Source organism: Schistocerca americana, chromosome 7 (genome assembly GCF_021461395.2).
Source record: "Schistocerca americana isolate TAMUIC-IGC-003095 chromosome 7, iqSchAmer2.1, whole genome shotgun sequence".
Taxonomy (NCBI): domain Eukaryota; kingdom Metazoa; phylum Arthropoda; class Insecta; order Orthoptera; family Acrididae; genus Schistocerca; species Schistocerca americana.
In genome coordinates this window covers 389513678-389533304 of record NC_060125.1, presented here as the reverse complement: position 1 = coordinate 389533304, position 19627 = coordinate 389513678, and the positions used below count along the sequence as shown (strand labels likewise).

Here is a 19627-nt window from a genome sequence, read left to right as displayed (position 1 = left end):
TATGTTGGTATATTTGGATGAATAAGTTTTCTACCTTTATCTTTAAATTTTTTTTATTTTCTTTGTTGGTTTAAAGGTTTTATTTATTTCATTTATTTAGTGAAATTTTTTAAGCAAAGTAAACAGAAGAGTTAAACTTCTAGTTGTATGTTTTCAAAACATATGCTTTTCCTAAGCTAATTAACTTATTTATTCCTTGATTAGCTAATCTCATGCATTTACAACATGAGCATTAATTAATATGTGTGTAAAGTATATAATTGTTAAGATTTGTCCTGTTATTATATAAGGTTCTTCAACTGGTCGTTTAACAACTCATGTTAATAAACATACAACAACTACTATAATTCAGAATAGAATTTGATTGATAGGATAAAATTAGATACCTCAGTATGGTGTTTTGTTATAGAATGGTAAAATTATTAAGATTCTAATTGAAAAGAATAGTACAATAACACCTCCTAACTAATTAGGAATTGATCGTAGAATTGCATATGCAACTAGGAAGTATCATTCTGGTTGAATGTGAACTGTTGTTACTAATAGACTGGCAGGTGGAAAATTATCTGGGTCTCCTGGAAGGTATGGGATAATTAAACATAATATAATTAGTAATGATGTTATTAATGTGATAGAATCCTTGAAAGTAGAATATGGATGAAATGGAATTTTTTCGAGGTCTCTGTTCAGCCCTAACGGGTTACTCGATCAAGTTTGATGAAGAAACAATAAGCGAATTGCTGCTATAGCTGCAATAATAAATGATAATACAAAATGAAATGTAAAGACCCGATTTAATGTCGCATTATCAACAGTAAATCCTCCCCACACTCACTGAACTAAATCTGTTCGTAAGTATGGAATTGTTGATAGTAAATTAATAAATACTGTTGCACCTCAGTATGATGTTTGGCCTCAACGTAATATATATATAAGATCCATAGTAAATTCCTCATCCTACATGCAAATAAATGCAAATAAAAAATATAGATGCTCCATTTGCATGTAAAGTTCGAATAATTCAACCATTAAATACGTCCCAACAGATGTATACTACACTTCTAAATGCTATTTCAATATTTGATGTATAATGTATAGCTAAAAATAGTCCAGTTATGATTTGAATTACCATCACAATCCTAGTAGAGATCTAAAATTTCATCAAAATGAAATATTTGTTGGTGCAGGAAAATCAACTAAAGAGTTGTTAATAATTTTAATTAAAGGATGTCTTAATCATAAGGGTTTATTCATTAATAAATTATCTTGTTTTATGAATAGGCTTCTGGTTAATATTAGTAATTTAAACTACTGGTAATAGTGCTAAAAATAAATAAATTATTATTATTATTGTAATAATAAATGTTGGTCTATGTTTCGGTTTTTTTGAAGAAGTCTATAAATATTGTTATGTCTAGGATAATTAATGTTGATATAATAATGACTCATATTGCTAAGGTGATAACTATGGTAATTGATTTAGGTTGAAATATTTCGTTTGATGCAATTCTTGTAATATAAATAAATAGAACTAATATACCACCAAGAAATGTTAAGAATAAAATATATGATCGTCAATAGCTTTCCATTATTGTTCCTATTATTAATCAAACTAGGAATCAGAATGAGATTTTCACTCTGCAGCGGAGTGTGCGCTGATATGAAACTTTCTGGCAGATTAAAACTGTGTGCCTGACCGAGACTCGAACTCGGGACCTTTACCTTTCGCGGGCAAGTGCTCTACCATCTGAGCTATTGAAGCACGACTCACGTCCCGTACTCACAGCTTTACTTCTGCCAGTACCTCGTCTCCTACATTCCAAACTTTACAGAAGCTCTCCTGCAGGGTCAAAGAATGATGTATTTAGGTTCCGGTCTGTTAATAATATAGTAATGGCTCCTGCTAAAACTGGAAGTAAAAGAAGAAGAAGAGCTGTAAGAGCTACAGGCCAAACTAATAAAGGTGTTTGGTCTAAAGTTATACTTTCTGATCGTATATTAATTGCTGTTGTAATGCAGTTAACTGCACCAAGAATTGATATACACCTGTGTAGTGTAGTGAAAAAATGGCTAGATCTACAGATGCACCCCAATATGCAACAGCTCCTGCTATAGGGTGGTTAACTGTTCATCTTGTACCAGGACCATTATCTACTATGGAAGATGTAAGAAGAAGGGTTAATGAAGGCAGTAGCAGTCAAAAACGTATATTATTTGTTCGTGGGAATGCTACATCTGGTGCACCAATTATAAATGGTACAAGTCAATTACCAAATCCACCAATCATAATAGGCATTACTATGAATAAAATTATTACAAATGCATGGGCTGTAATAATAACATTATAAATCTGGTCATCTCCAATTAGATATCCTGGTTGGCCTAGTTCAGCATGAATAAATATTCTTATTGATGTTCCTATGATTCCTGCCCATGCTCCAAATAGAAAGTATAGAGTACCAATGTCCTTATGGTTTGTTGAGAATAATCATTTTTGCAGTAAAATGGCTGAATTTTAGGTGGTAGACTGTAAATATACTTATATTTCCTCTCTTACCATAATCTGGTCTTACATTCATTTATGATTCTAGACTGCAATTCTAGAGGTGTAAAGTTTCACTAAGGCATAAAAGATTATTCTTTTAATTATAACTTTGAAGGTTTTTAGTTTAATTAACTTAAGTCCTTACTACAATGAGATTAAGGTTGATGTTGAAATTAATCCTAATGTTGAAATTATTATGGTTATAGGAAGACTAATTCTTGATTTTTGAAACTTCATCTTTATAGATCATGAATTTTTAGTATATGATACAATTAGAGCTGAGAATCTAATACGTATGTAATAATAAAGTGTAATTGTAGTTAGTATGACTATAATAGTCATAATGGTTGTTATGTTGTTTTCTATTAATTATTACAATTCATTTCGGTAGGAACCCCAGAAATGGTGGTAAACCACCTAGAGATAGTAGGGATAAAAATATTATGAATTTAATTTCAGTTTTTATGTTTCTAGCTGAATAGATCTGATTAATAAAGAATAAATTTATTTGCTTGAATAATAATACTATGATTAGTCTTAGTAATGAATAAATAATAAAGTATAGTTCCCAGATACATTCTCTGACTGTTGAAGATCTGATTATTCATCCAAAATGTCTAATTGAAGAGTATGCTAGAAGTTGTCATGAAGATGTTTGATTTAAACCTCCTATTGCCCCAATAATAATTCTTAAAATGATAATGGTTCAAATGAAGGTTGTTAGTTGAATACATTATGATATTACCATTATTGGGGCAATTTTTTGTCATGTTGTTAATGTTTAACAGTTATTTCAGCTAGAAGCACCTATGAATTCTGGAAATCAGAAATGCAAGGGTGCAGCTCCAATCTTTAATAATAATCTGGATATAATTATTATTCAGGGGATAAATTCCGTTTCCCATCCTATTGGGTACATTATTTGAATCAACAAAATTGAAAATAATAGTATTGTCGAAGCTATTGCTTGGACAATAAAATATTTAATTGAGAGTCATTTATCATTATATTTTTTATTTCTTGTTAGAAGCAGAATAAATGAAAGTAGGTTGATCTCAAGTCCTATTCAAACCTCAAGGAATTTCATGAAATGGACAGGATCGTTCCTATCATTAATGTTGATAGGAAGAGAAGTTTTGTAGAGTTGTTGGTAGTTAAAAATGAGATGATTGATACCTATATAAATGGGGTGTGAACCCATTAACTTGATTAGCTTAACTTTTTATTTTAAGGTGCATGATGCATGATAGTTTTATGATACTAAAGGAAGTAGTTTAATTCTACCTTATGTAATTTGTTTAATGAAGGTAATTTTTATTTACTTAATTTACCCTATCAAGGTAACCCTTTAATCAGGCACTTCATTTATTTAATATATAAATTAAGTTTTTTTATAAACTAGGTTGTGTATAGTTTCGGTTATTTTCAATTAATTTGTTTCGATTCACGCATATTTTCTTTGTTTAATATATATCTATATATAATAAATAGTTTATATTAATATATTATATCTAATTAGATATAAATACCTATAAGTTTATTTTATTATTATTAAGTGATTATTTTAATACATTTACTTACCAAGGATTATAGCTACTTATGTTTTTAGCTTAAAGTAAATTACTGTATTATAAAGTATATAATAATATGTAGATTAATATTAAATATTGTAATAGGATATAATAAATAAAATTAATAATATTAAATATAATATCTTCAATTAACATAAATAATTATATTAACTATAATAATAGTTATATAATTATCTACAGTTAGATTATTTAATTAATTGATATTTAAGTTAACTTAATATAAAGTTAATTTTATATTAATAACATATTGCCACTGTAGGTGTTGATTTTAGCCTTTGACTATGCCTATTGAGGCAAGCTGTTTTATATTTGTTCTGAAGAAGGTGTGGTTACCCATGCTGAAACCTAGGTAAACACTAGGTAGTTTGTGAAATTGAGGCAGATTTTTCACAATTATTTCGAAGAATCCCTTACTAAACAATGCCTAAGGTATAAGATCAGCACCCTCTGCACATTTTAAGTTTCTATGCTTGGAGGTTTGGGTTGGATAGGGATGAGTCAATGAGTGAGTGAGTGAGTCAGTCAGTCAGTCAGCCAGTTGGTCGGGAGATTGCCTATTATATATAGACGTTCATAAAATTTTCTTTTTGGTATGTTAGGTATACATTATTTTTGGATTATTGTTATTGATTTTTGATTTTATTTCAAACTTGCTCTATTAAGTTATTTTGCTACTGGTGATTTTTCAAAGAGGTAAACAGTACAACGTAATCTTAAAAACGCCTGTGATTCAGGTATCTTCCATTAACATGTATTCCTACTGCTTTTCCTTAACTGAAAGATCTGGAAATGTCCTATAGGATTCCTTAGAATAGTTTTGTTCACATGGATTTTCTTTCTTGACTTCTCTTTCAATTATGAATTCCTCAGTGTCTTCAAGAAGCCTGATTGGAGATGTACTGGGGCATATATCTTCCCCACAATGATGTAAGTTGATGAAATGTTACAGCCCTCGTTTCCCAAACCGAGCAAGGCAGCGCAGTTCTTAAGTCTATGGGTTCGTGTTCAGGGTCGGCCGCTGTGGTCGAGCGGTTATAGGCGCTTCAGTCCAGAAGCCCGTGGCTGCTACGGTCGCAGGTTCGAATCCTGTCTAATATGGATGTTTCTGATGTCCTCGGGTTAATTAAGTAGTTTTAAGTCTAGGGGTACTGATGACCTCAGATGTTAAGTCCCATAGTGCTCAGAGCCATTTTCGCGCTCACGAGTGCGGCGGTTCAAACTGCGTCTGGCTGTGCAGATGTAGGTTTTCCGAGGCATATGTTGGCATGATTCTTTTTGATGATTTCCTTCGTCACCCTTTGGAATTCGGAACTTGCGCTTCATTGACAATAGGAAGTTAAGCCCCCATTTTCCTCCATTCTTTGTATATGAAAGGCTTAAAGCGCATACTTTACTAAAACTGAGCCCCAAGCTATATCAAAAACAGTGAACTGTAGAGAAAGTGATAATTCATTGCAAGGTTCCCTATAATCCTTGTTCACCATCTGCAGAAGGTCAGTTGTGTTATATTCACATTGTAAGTCAGTCTGTCCTTGCCCTTGATTAAAAAGTAATGATTTTTCTACACGATTGTTGAAAATTTTCTATATTCGTCTGGTTTATTTACAAAATGAGGATATACGGTAGGTTTATAGTTCTTTGTTTATCTCTCTACTTCTTGTGAATGGGGTTAATTAAATTCTATGTCTGACAGAGACTCTTTAATCCCCGTTACCGAGGGAGGTGGCGTAGTAGTTAGCATAATGGACTCGCATTCTGGAGGACGACGGTTAAAACCAGCGTCCAGACATCCTGATTTAGGTTTTCCATGATTTCCCTAAATCGCTTTAGGCAAATGCCTGGATGGTTTCTGTGACAGGGCATGGTCGACTTCCTTCCCCATGCTTCCCTAATGCGATGGGACTGGTAACCTTGCTGTCTTGTCCCCTCCACCGAATCAATCAATCAACGTACCTACCTACTTAATCCCTATTGATACCAGGAGGAACTGAACAACTAACAGTTCATAAGAGCTTGACAGTTTCAATGAGGATACGTTGCAGATTAGGCACGTCAAGCAGCTTCTTTACAAGAGGAGGCCGTAAAACCTCCCAAGTTACGGACAAGAGAATTTAAGTAACTATTCGTTTGTACATGAAGATTCTGCCATATGTGTACCAGTTATTTTTACGAAACTAGTGGTCATGCAACGATTTCACTTACAGATGCTACTGATTGAGATGGTGCATTGATTACTCGAAGTCGCAAGATCCAGTTTGGATCTCCACGATTTCAGTAAATCTTTTCATGTATATAATGGAACGGATTCCTGAAAACGGCCGATTCCTGCGTCGTTCCTGTCCAGCTCGAGCGTGCGTTCCTCTTCACAGCAACTGAACCCTCAGACGAGAGGCTGCTAGTGTAATTATCGTTCAGAATACGTACGTTAAAGCAGGAGAGCTCACCAGCACTTGTCAGCAGGCCTTCTCCGAGCCAGGGGAACAGGAAGCGGTAATTGGCCGCCTTGCTGATAAGCTCGCTGCTCGCCAGGATTTTCTGTGAAAAAGAAAAGGTCGTACTGGAGTTCATGGAAAGTGCGTAGCTCACTTAAGATAACAAAACGACTATGTACAAGTCAAAATGCTTAACTCGATCTTAAACTGCTCCAAGTTTTGGGGTTACAGAACTGAAACACAATACGTGTAACAAGACACAAAGGAATTAAAGACACTACCTGCCGGTGGGCATCGAATTACATGAATGTGGCATGTTGAAAATTTGTAATGAGTCTAAAGAGCACAGACACTACATCAGTACTCTGTGGTGTAAGATGAGAATTTGTGTCTGACAGGAGGCGTGACCACTGCGAATGGATGGCGTAGTGGTCAGTACATCTGCGCAGCATACAGGAGGCCCAGGTTCGAATCGTGGTCCAGCACAAATTTTCATCTTACGATATTTATAAAATTCGAATGGTTCAAATGGCTCTAAGCACATCTGAGGTCATCAATCCCCTAGCCTTAGAACTACTTTCACCTAACTAACCTAAGGGCATCACACACATCCATGCCCGAGGCAGGATTCGAGCCTGCGACCGTAGCAGCAGCGCGGTTCTGGACTGAAGGTCCTAGAACCGCTCGGTCAAAATATAAAATTCAATGTTCACTGATAGATAATATCTTCCATTGTATCCCGATTCAGAGTGGCTGCAGAATCAAAATTGTATCTGTTCTTTCGGACTTATCCGAAAGAGCAGACACCACATATACAGAACTTTTATTTTGATTTAAAGATGTTCAAGGCACTGCTGAGCTGTTCCGACATTTAACCATAGCTTTTTCCAAATAAATTGACTGAGATGGTGTGAGAATAGCGGGGCAAAAGTAGCCCGACGCCACCCCCACCCCCCACCACCTTCTTCATCATGAATTCTGACGTAGGAAATCACACCCTTATGGTGAAGAGCATGTTCGTGGCTTCTAATTGTACTTGAGGCATGGCACCTGTAAGCATAGCGATAAGAGTCCTTGCTACTAAGCTTCTTGCATCACTCTGTGAACTGGTGAGGACAGAAGCATAGAACTATCTTATTTATTTTAGAGCTAATTCAGCCTTGTCAAGGTCTAAACTCTTTAATTTTAAGCTAAAAATGCGATTTCAATTTCCTTTTCCAGACCTCCCTGTGTCCTGCTGTTCTCTACCAGTTCAAGCTTGCGACTTTCTTCTCCCAGCGGTCTGGTCGTCTGCTTTGCGATCGTCTTTCTCTGAGACTTCACTGTAGTATTACGTATATCTTCCATCATTTCTTCGTGCGAAATGTCCTATCCATTTCTATTTTAGAGCCTTCACCCTTCCGCAATATCCCGAACTCATGTTGTTGATCATCACTTCCTTTCCGATCTTTCTTAGTGAAATCAAGGATTCACCTTTCTATGTTTCTGTCAACTGCTCGAAGTTTTCTTTTGAAAAACTAGTTTAAAATCCAAATGTCACAGTGCTATGTCAGTACGGAAAGAACACACATCTCTAAAACAAGTTTTTTGGCATATTAAATTAAAAAGAATAATAAATAAAACGCTCAACAAAAAGAAACGTCGGGAATTCCTGAAGCTTATGTTCTCAGTATATATAAATTTTGTATCAGACGTGTCAACTGACTGTCAGGCTGCTCGCCGACGACACTGCGGCACGCAGACAAGTAAACCTGCTAAATAACTGTGGGAAAACACGAAACAGTTTGATGTACTGAAAAGAGATTGCCTCAAATGTCGACAGATGCAAGATAGATCTGTAATCGCCAAAGCACCGGTGCAAACAGTAAAGGAAAGAGTTCACGAAATATAAACTGTCGGACAACTTTCCACAGTTTGTCTGAATGTTCTTCGTGAGTTAGTCTCCAAACAATAAGGGGACGACAAGTTCACTGCTCGATTCGATACAAAACTCATTTCTGGGGAACGAAAAACTCACACGATGACTGATTGTCTAAATTTTGTTTCTTTACGATTCAAAATCAGAAGATCTACTGAACAGAATCGTATGTGATGATTCGACATGGGCTTTTCCTCGGTCAAGAAACGAAAGAACGACGCCAGGCTCTGTTGGCCCGAAAGGTTATGGCTGCCTTTTGTAGTAACGCTAAAGGAAACTGATTTGTGAATTTTGTAGAACGTGGAAGGATTCAGCGCAGGGGACTCTGTCTCTTACCTAGGCGCTTCAAATGACGAGCTGCAGTCGCAGTGAAAACGAAGTGAAAGAGCATAGCAGTGTAAAAAGTGTGGTGTTGCTCTACATTTAGAAGACTGTGTAGAGGTATACCACACCCAATTGTCATATAGCTGATACTTGAAACTGTCGTTCTAAGTGGTACGTACTAAATCTGATTCTACAGTAACCAGTAGGGTATTTAAATAGGTCATTGTGTTAATTACCGGCGTTATGTTTCTGCTCGACGCTCGGCTACACACCATGCGGCAGAAGCAAGTAATTATGTATCAGACCAAATGGGAGGATTTTTACATTCGATCTACAGCACAGATATGCCTCGAAGTAATTTATAATTCTTTATACAGATGAAATGGCTTCCAAGCTTCCAACGCTTTGACTGCGACAAAGAAGTTAAAGACGCTGCCACTGGTTGGCTGAAGACTCATGCGCGTCAATTTTATAACGAGGGAATTTGTGAACTATTTAAGAGTAAGTCAAACGCTTAAATCTGAGTTGTCATTACAAAGATGTAGATTTTACTACTAAATTTGCTTCAACAATTCAGTTACTTTATTTACTACTAGCTACAGTTACAGGCGGTGCTCCGGATACCTGCCACAAAAAGTGACTGGATCTGTGCCTCGTTGATACCTGTGGAGAACGCAAGCCGCATGGAAAACTGCAATTGCTTAAAATCGAAGGGCATATTTAAATCTCTAGGTATCAGCGAAACGCGAGGAATGAACAAGTTTTCACCTGCGGCAAACGCCGTAATGATGGTCACCTCTATTACGTTCGGCAATAGGTCCTTTAAAGCCAGCCTTGTTCCGCCACTGCATAAGTAATGACGGCAACTAATCAATTAATAGGGGTTTGTAATCATTTTTCTGATAAATTTCCGAGCTTTCGCTCGTCCCGCGACCTGATGGTACCACTCCAAGACGGGTATTGCCGCTGTAATTTATTCTCGCAGTAGCAATTACACCCAGTTTACTACGATATATTTCGTTTGTTAGTAATTTAATTTTTCATTAATGTTTCTTATTCTTTCATCTGAATGTATAAATCTCATGTATATCAACCAAGAACTTGGAAGTAAATCGGTCAAGTACTTCTCGAGATGTGTGGTAACACCTTTCTCTCTTCTTTGTTTTATGTATGTTTAGGTATTGTGTACACTAAAAAGATACGTAACCCATGTAAGCCCACATGTCCATTAGGGAATCGTTGGGAAATTTTTTGTAAATCGGCCAACAACCTTAAGAGACTTTTGGTAACAAAGCTTCCTCTTTATATATTACATTCATGTATGTTACAAGCCAGATTACGAAATTTGGTCTCGAAGGTAAAATTTGCAAAATTTCATAATGATCGCAACAAAACTGTTGATTTGTATGCATTACAAACAAACAATTTGAAACTCTTCTTTATAAACTAGGTTGCTGCGTTAAGTTCGTAGCGTCTTTCCATAAGTTATTGGTACACATAACAGAGCCTTTAGTCACCAAATATATATTCTCCTCCACTATTTACAACAGTCTACCAACGCTGGCTAACTTATCGATTCCACGACTGTATTAATCACGTGGTTTTGAGGCGAAGGACCCGCCGAGCCGTGGTCGGAGCGCATTTTCATCCGGAAAGGAATTTGCTTGAAGATTATTCGATATAGAATGGAACGGGTGAAAATATGAAGGTGCAGTATCAGACGAAAAGGTGGATACGGAATGACTTCCCAACACAACTCCTGTATCGTGCTTTTCGATAGTCTAGCAAAATGCGAGCGGGCGTTATCGCGGAGTAGCATAACTTCACGCCGTCTTCCTGGTCGTTTTTCTTGGATTGCGTCCGCAAGACTTCTCAGTTGTTGACAATAAATGTCAGCGGTGATGGTGGAATGATCAGTCACCGAGTTTGTCAGATTTCGAGTACACTGACGTGGATTATTGAGGTCAAACCCCGAAGGTCTTCCTGAACGTGGAGAGTCACCAATGTCAATATGGTCATCCTTAAATCGAGGTAACCATTTTCTTGCCGTCGCTCTCTCCAATGCCATTGTCCCCGTACATGGTGCGCATGTGCACATGTTTCTGACTACTGCCGCCGCTGCTGTCACCAAGCTATTTAACTCAAACAGAACACGTCGGTTGCCTTGGTTATCCGTCTTGAACTGAGTGCAACTGACGTAAAAAGAATTACGCCAGTCGCGTTTCGCTTTTATTTATAAATCATCTTCCGTAGTTGTTCTGCAAATTGTAGACATATATTTGTACATTTTTGGTTGATTTAGATTAAAAACAGCGTTTCGTTTGTGAAGTTGGCGTGCAAGCTACTTACGCTGTTTCTTTACCTACTCTTCTGCATCCCAACTAGCTAGCAGTGCTTGACGTCAAAGGACTTCGGTTCAGATTTGCACTTGTCACTTTTTGCCATTGTGCAGTACTTCTTGCACTGCATTATTTACACTTCACTTTGTAAACTGTTTCTCATTCCGCACAGTAACAGCGTTCATGTCTGTTCGTTTGTTTTCGTTCACGTTGTGTGTTGCCAACATGTTACTACTTTTTTTTGAGTTAGCGAAAATTTGTGAATTGTTTTATCTTAGTTAAAGACGTGAAAGGAGTGGAGGTGGTTGACTTTTTTGTGGGGTGGGGGTGGGGTAGTGGGAATGGGCCTGGACGGTGATTATAGGACATAATCTGCGAGGAGATGGTAGAGGTAAATGGCGACTGTGGTTGTATGTCTATATTTAACGTTATATTAAGTGGTCAGTCAGTTTAAATACTGTGCGGTTTGCCAAGCTGGTTTCAACATTTATGAGTTGCTTCTCTTCTATTACGGTTTTTTGGATGTGGTAGTTTTCTTGTAAGGTTAGGTGTAGATTTTTATTGTTGTTTATCCTTATGATTTCCAGGTCTGTGTCTCTGGCTGCAATTTTATATTGGTGTTGGTGCAAGTGTTCGGCAAAATTTGAATGATTTGTCCTATACTTCGATGCTCTTTGTATCTGGTGTCAAAAAGTCCTCCTGGTTTGACCTATGTATCTTCCATCACATGTATTGGATTTCAGTTGGTATGTTCCTGATTTCTTATATAGATCAGTTTTTCCTATTGTTTTCGGGAAGTATTTCTAAACTGAATTGTTCGTTCTGTGGGCTATTTTTGAGCCTGTTTTTTTTTTTTTTTGTTTTTTAAATAATGAATATTCCGTGTATATATTTGTGGTTGTATGTCAATGTGTACCATCTTTTACTTTGTTTCTTTAACACTGTGTTTTTCCTATTCTTGTATTATGTGTATTTGTTTGTGTGTGATTTTGCCCTTGTGTTGATGACAGCTGGATGTTCGTTGTTTCTCTTTCTTGATTTTCTTGTTCACTTTTGTTACTAAGTTCTCTTTGTATCCATTGTTTGTGGCTATTTGAATTATGGTACTCATTTCTTTTTTGTAATTGTCTGTATCTAATGGTACTGTGTTTAGTCTGTGGAGCATGTATCTAAGTGCTGCCTGCTTTTGAGAACTGGGGTGTTATGACGTCTCATGTATAATTATGTCTGTTGTTGTTGTCGGTTTTCGGTATATGCCAAATATGTGGTGGTTGTTTTGAATCTTTATGGTGATTTCAACAAATTTAACTGTCTACTTCGTTCTTTCTCTATTGTAAAATGTCGCTTATCATGAAGAGAATTTATGTCTGTGCAGAACTAGTCAATTTTATTGCTTGGTTCATCTATCAGCCGCTAGATCCATATATCTTATCCAGTATAGGATGTTGTACCTATTTGACACTGTTTTGTTAAATATAATCTATTCTACATGGTTCATAAATATGTTTGCTATGGTTCCAGACACTGGGGATCCCACTGGTTATTCTTCACTTAATAAATAGAATACACTATTGAAATGAAAATAGTTCGGTTCTGTTTTATCTCTAGAAGCCTGACTTCTTCTTTGATGTATTCTTGTGGAAGTGTACTGTTTGTCTTAAGATTTTGTTCTATAATATTTATTGTTTCGGTTATATGCTTTATAAATAAAAGCGAAACGCGTCTAGTGTAATTCTTTTTAATTAAATTGCAGTGAGCTCAAGACGGTTAACTAATAGTAACATATGTTAAGAGCTGCTGAGGAAGATGGCCACGTAAACAAACGTAGAATACGTCGGAAATATTCCGATTTCTCCATTTAGCACTCCATTTTCTAGCCTCTGCAGCTCCACTCACTATCTCCAAATGTAAAATTAAATAGCGACAGTGAACTACAAATAAGAAATGATAATCGATATACAAATCCATAGTAACCGGAATACCAACAAGCAAAATAAAAATGCTACCAACTTATGCATCAATTTAATATCTTGGTAGACATTTATTAGAAGCATTTCATCTATACGCTAAGGGTAGCCCTCGTGATAAAAGTAAATAAGGGAAGTATCTGACATTATCAGACCGCAACAATAACGGTAAACTAATGGAGCACGTATCATTGTTTAAATATCCGGAGATAACTCTACAAAGGGATATGAAATGGAGAGAACACGCACGTGAAATCACTTGCACTAAATGTGGATGAGTGCCATATTGTTTAGGAAATTCTGGTGACGTGCGGCGCATTTGCTAAAGGAACCTCATCTGTTACAGAGTACTGCTTCAGCGTTTTGAGTCTGAAATGATGTTAAAGCTACTGAGAGAAGCGCCTGTGAGAACGTTACAGGTTGATACTGTTTGTACCAAAGCTGAACGAACATGCTCAAAGAATTTAAATTGTAATAGCAGGAACAAAGGTGACGTTATTCCCGGTAAATTTAGGGACCTAGTTTTGCCGTACTCTGAGCAATAGCTTTATTGCCCCCATCGTAGATCTCCAAAAGGAGGAATCAGGACAAGATTTGTTACTTAGCTTAATATCCGTTTGCATTAGTACCAGAGAGTGGCTAATACTAGTACAAAATACATTCTATCATACACTGTGCAGTAACTTGTGGCTTGCGTATATCAGTTACTCCTACCAGAGTTAGTAGAAGACCAAGCTGTTTCTTACTGTGAAAGACCTACACCGAGGTCGTGTGTACAAAGTTTAAACGGCTCTTAACCTCGACTCGTCTTATCTTGTGTTGGCTGCTGGGAATTTCCTATGTCGTCGCCTCTCGCTAACAGCTTGATCTACAGAGCGTGGTTCTCTCTGTGCTGCGTTGTTGGTGACATGCAGCTATTTTTTTGCAAAATAAACATTAAAGAACATGATTTATCTTACCTGACTGGTGTTAACGGGCATGAAACATTCTCATGATTTTTCTATGGAGTTATGTTCAGTAAGGGTTCAACTAATCGAGATATAGGAAATGTTTTGCTGAAGTCAGAGGTTTCAATAATCGAAAAGCTCAGAGAATGATCTTCCTCTGGAGACGGGTTAGGAATATAATTGTCAGATACTTTAAGGACGTTGTGCCGGATTTCATTTATTTTCGTAGGTCTGTAACTCAAAGAAGTCTATATTGTTAAATGTTTTTAATGGATTTGGAGACAGTAGAATAATGGCTTACCTCGACATGCTCTGGTTTACTGACGTTTATTGAGGCACTCGGACCCATCCAGCCGCGGAATATCGGCCAGTATTGTTTCGTCACCTTGGCGAAGACACGAAGTCTGTCTGGAAAAGAAAATCGTCTTCTGTACTAAGAAGTGTTGGATTGTTTTTCATAATTCATCTCACTTCGGTGTGAAACGCAACAATGATATCGATGTGGAGATTGAGGCCAGCGTGCAACGTCGTAGTCGTTCGCATGTGGGTCATGAGAAGAAACCTCACGAACTTCTAGAAATGATTTTCGTGATTCTGCTAAACCTCTCATGTAGTCCTGTGAAACTAAGTTCTTACGGCACGACACACGTAGAAACTGGCAAAGTCGTTTATAACAATCATGGTGATTTTAGATGCTAAGCGAAACTTAACACATTGACAGGATATTTGATGTTACTTCAATGGTTATAAATTCGAATCAGTTTACAAAGAATTTGGTATACGCTGACAGGTGAAAAATCGGAACACCAAGAATGAGTTGTGTGACGTAAATGGAAGTTGGTTGGCATGTTTTTACATGCGAAAGGTCTATTCAAATTTGGCGCCAAACGCATCAGTAGCGCTACTAGCGCTATTGTGAGGACACAAATCAGGTTTGCTTTAAATATGCCCTGTAAGGATCGTGAGCACTGGTTACCTTTGAGATTGGATGTGGTGAGTTGACGTTAGTCAACACTGTCTTTAAAACAACTAAGACGCCATTATCAACACCTCACAGAGTTTGAACGAGGTGGTGTAATAGGGGCACGAGAAGCTAGATGTTCCTTCGGCGATACTGCACGAAGCCTTGGCAAGAATGCAGCCACTGTACATAATTGCTGGCAGCGGTGGTCACAAGAATGTACCGTCGCAAGAAGAGCAGGTTCCGGATGACCACGTGTCATTACCGAGAAAGAGGATCATTGTGCTCGTCGGATGCCTCTGGCGCGTCGTACTGCATCTGCAGCAGCAATTTGAGCAGCAGCTGGCAGCATAGTGAGACAAACAACTGTTACAAATCGATTACTTCAGGAACAGCTCTGAGCCAGAAGGCCACTGGCGTATATTCCTCGGTCTCAAACCACATCCATTTGCGACTTCAGTGTTTTCAAGTGAAAGCTTATTGGAGGGCGGGGTGGTGGTCTGCTGCGTTTTCTGATAAATGCTGGCTCTGCCCCGGTGTCAGGGAAGGCCGTGTAGAAGGAGTCCATTTGAGGGCCTGCAACCAAACTGTCTAAGAGCTAGACACAATGAGTTTACATCTGGAGTTATCGTCTGGGATGCGATTTCGTATGACAGCAGGAGCACTCTCGTAGTTACGTAGTTATCCCACGCACCCTGATTACACATTCGTACGTCAGTCTGGTGATTAGACCTGTTGTGCTGCCATTCATGAACGGCATTCCAGCGGTATTTCCCAACAGGATAATCCTCGCCCACATATCGCTGTTGTAACCCAACATGCTCTGCAGAGTGTCGACAAATCTCTTTGCCCTGCTTGGTCACCAGATCTGTCGCCAATCGAGTACATATGAGACATCATCGGACGAAAAATCCAGCCTCATCCACAAACAGAATTTACCATCCCTGTAATGACCTAATAAGTGCAAGAGGCATTGAAATCCATACCACAAACTGACAGCCGGCATCCGTACAACACAGTGCATGCACGTTTGTATTCAACATTCTTGCAGTTACACCGGTAATTAATGTACCCAATTTCACATTTGCAATGTTTTTAATCTCGCGATTACATTAACCTGCCCTCCCTCCCCGTCCCCCCCCCCCCCCCCTTCCCCATGGACCTTGCCGTCGGTGAGATGGTTTGCGTGCCTCAGCGGTACAGATAGCCGCACCGTAGATGCAACCACAACAGTGAGGCGTCTGTTGAGAGGCCAGACAAACGTGTGGTTCCTGAAGAGGTGCAGCAGCCTTTTCAGTAGTTGCAGGGGCAACAGTCTGGATGATTGACTGATATGGCCTTGTAACAGCAACGAAAACAGCCTTGCTGTGCCGGTACTGTGAAAAGCTGAAAGCAAGGAGAAACTACAGCCGTAATTTTTCCCGAGAGCATGGAGCTCTACTGCATGGTTAAATGATGATGATGTCCTCTTGGGTAAAATATTCCGGAGGTGAAATAGTCCTCCATTTGGATCTCCGGGCGGGGACTACTCAGGAGGATGTCGTTACCAGGAGAAACAAAACTGGCATTCTACGGAAGGGAGCGTGGAATGTCAGATCCCTTAATACGGCAGGTAGATTACAAAATTAGAAAGGAAAATTGATAGGTTAAAGTTAGATATAGTGGGAATTAGTGAAGTTCAGTGGCAGGACGAACAAGACTTCTGGTCAGGTGAATACAGGGTTATAAATACCAAATCAAATCACGGTAATGGATGAGTGAGTTTAATAACGAATAAAAAAATTAGGAACGCGGATAAGCTACTATGAACGAGATAGTTGCACTACCCAATTTCACATTTGCAATGTTTTTAATCTCGCGATTACATTAACCCGTTCTCCCCCCCCCCCCCCCCCCCCCCCTATATAAGATAGACACGAAGTCCACGCCTACCACAATAGTACAAGTTTATATGCCAACTAGCTCCGCAGATGACAAAGAGATTGAAGAATGTATGATGTGATAAAACAAATTATTCAGATTGTTAAAGGAGACAAAAATTTGATTGTGATGGGGGACTGGAATTAAATAGTAGGAAAAGGAAAAGAAGGAAAAATTGCTGGTGTATATGGGCTGGGGGAATGGAATGAAAGAGGAAGCCGCCTGGTAGAATTTTGCAAGGAGCATAATTCAATCATCGCTGACATTTGGTTTAAGAATCGTAAAAGAAGATTGTATATGTGGAAGAGACCTGGAGACACCGGGAGGTGTGTACTAGAAATGTTAATGACATAAATATGTTACCTAGATAAATGTATTCCCGAGGTTTCATTACACAAAATCAACTCCTCCCGAACAGGCTATGAAGGCCCAACGGTACTGAACGGCCGCCGTGTCATCCTCAGCTCATAGGCGTCAGTGGATGCGCATATGGAGGGGCATGTGGTCAGTACACCGCCCTCCCGACCGTATGTCAGTTTCCGAGACCATTCATTACACTACATTAATAATTTATTGGTGTTGCGTATATATTCGTTTGTTTTGACTGTTGCTGGTTTTTCTCTCACAGTGTTTGAATTTTTGTTTGTACAATTCCTTACTGAGATTCCTCGAATAGGTATCTTGGTAACTTACGGTTGTGCAATATACACTCCTGGAAATGGAAAAAAGAACACATTGACACCGATGTGTCAGACCCACCATACTTGCTCCGGACACTGCGAGAGGGCTGTACAAGCAATGATCACACGCACGGCACAGCGGACACACCAGGAACCGCGGTGTTGGCCGTCGAATGGCACTAGTTGCGCAGCATTTGTGCACCGCCGCCGTCAGTGTCAGCCAGTTTGCCGTGGCATACGGAGCTCCATCGCAGTCTTTAACACTGGTAGCATGCCGCGACAGCGTGGACGTGAACCGTATGTGCAGCTGACGGACTTTGAGCGAGGGCGTATAGTGGGCATGCGGGAGGCCGGGTGGACGTACCGCCGAATTGATCAACACGTGGGGCGTGAGGTCTCCACAGTACATCGATGTTGTCGCCAGTGGTCGGCGGAAGGTGCACGTGCCCGTCGACCTGGGACCGGACCGCAGCGACGCACGGATGCACGCCAAGACCGTAGGATCCTACGCAGTGCCGTAGGGGACCGCACCGCCACTTCCCAGCAAATTAGGGACACTGTTGCTCCTGGGGTATCGGCGAGGACCATTCGCAACCGTCTCCATGAAGCTGGGCTACGGTCCCGCACACCGTTAGGCCGTCTTCCGCTCACGCCCCAACATCGTGCAGCCCGCCTCCAGTGGTGTCGCGACAGGCGTGAATGGAGGGACGAATGGAGACGTGTCGTCTTCAGCGATGAGAGTCGCTTCTGCCTTGGTGCCAATGATGGTCGTATGCGTGTTTGGCGCCGTGCAGGTGAGCGCCACAATCAGGACTGCATACGACCGAGGCACACAGGGCCAACACCCGGCATCATGGTGTGGGGAGCGATCTCCTACACTGGCCGTACACCACTGGTGATCGTCGAGGGGACACTGAATAGTGCACGGTACATCCAAACCGTCATCGAACCCATCCTTCTACCATTCCTAGACCGGCAAGGGAACTTGCTGTTCCAACAGGACAATGCACGTCCGCATGTATCCCGTGCCACCCAACGTGCTCTAGAAGGTGTAAGTCAACTACCCTGGCCAGCAAGATCTCCGGATCTGTCCCCCATTGAGCATGTTTGGGACTGGATGAAGCGTCGTCTCACGCGGTCTGCACGTCCAGCACGAACGCTGGTCCAACTGAGGCGCCAGGTGGAAATGGCATGGCAAGCCGTTCCACAGGACTACATCCAGCATCTCTACGATCGTCTCCATGGGAGAATAGCAGCCTGCATTGCTGCGAAAGGTGGATATACACTGTACTAGTGCCGACATTGTGCATGCTCTGTTGCCTGTGTCTATGTGCCTGTGGTTCTGTCAGTGTGATCATGTGATGTATCTGACCCCAGGAATGTGTCAATAAAGTTTCCCCTTCCTGGGACAATGAATTCACGGTGTTCTTATTTCAGTTTCCAGGAGTGTATGTAGACGAGTTACGCAGGCGTTACCTAGACACCTGGAAGTTAATTCTGTTGGCCGAAGACTCTAGTTGCAAATTCTTTTACGAGTTTCTGATTTTTATCCATCCCATTAGCCTGCATTACTTCTGTCTTCCATGTCCAGAGTGGAGAGTTTGGGACCCATCACAACATTCTGTTTTGCTTAACTCACAATGAGTACATGTTTCTGTTAAATGTTGTGACTGGAGGAGACCGCATCCTCACGTGGGTCATGATTTATACAGGGTGAACCAACTCCACCAACAAAATTTCAGAGGTTGTTCGAAGATATCTTCGAAGTATTGTGGTACAAGGGATCCGTGGTCTCTGGGGGCAGAGTAAAAATGTAATTATGGTTTATTCGGTATTTTAGGGCAATCATTTCTGTCTCTGTGAAAATGTGGAATGATTCAAAAAGAAATAGCAAGTTTCAATTGTTTACTACAGACAAACTATCAAAGAAACACATTGCATATGCCGCTGGGTAGAGGAAGATTCGAAGCTCCGACACAGATGCGCTTCTTGTTTGTTTGTA

At 39.6% G+C, this 19627-nt stretch overlaps 1 protein-coding gene across 1 annotated transcript in view; it reads right to left on the bottom strand.

The window, feature by feature from the left end:
• Positions 1-19627, bottom strand: part of LOC124622962 — a 246818-nt gene that overhangs the window by 61337 nt on the left and 165854 nt on the right. The window contains 2 exon segments of the mRNA XM_047148752.1: positions 6582-6672; positions 14366-14472. Coding sequence (XP_047004708.1) covers positions 6582-6672; positions 14366-14472 — 198 coding nt within the window.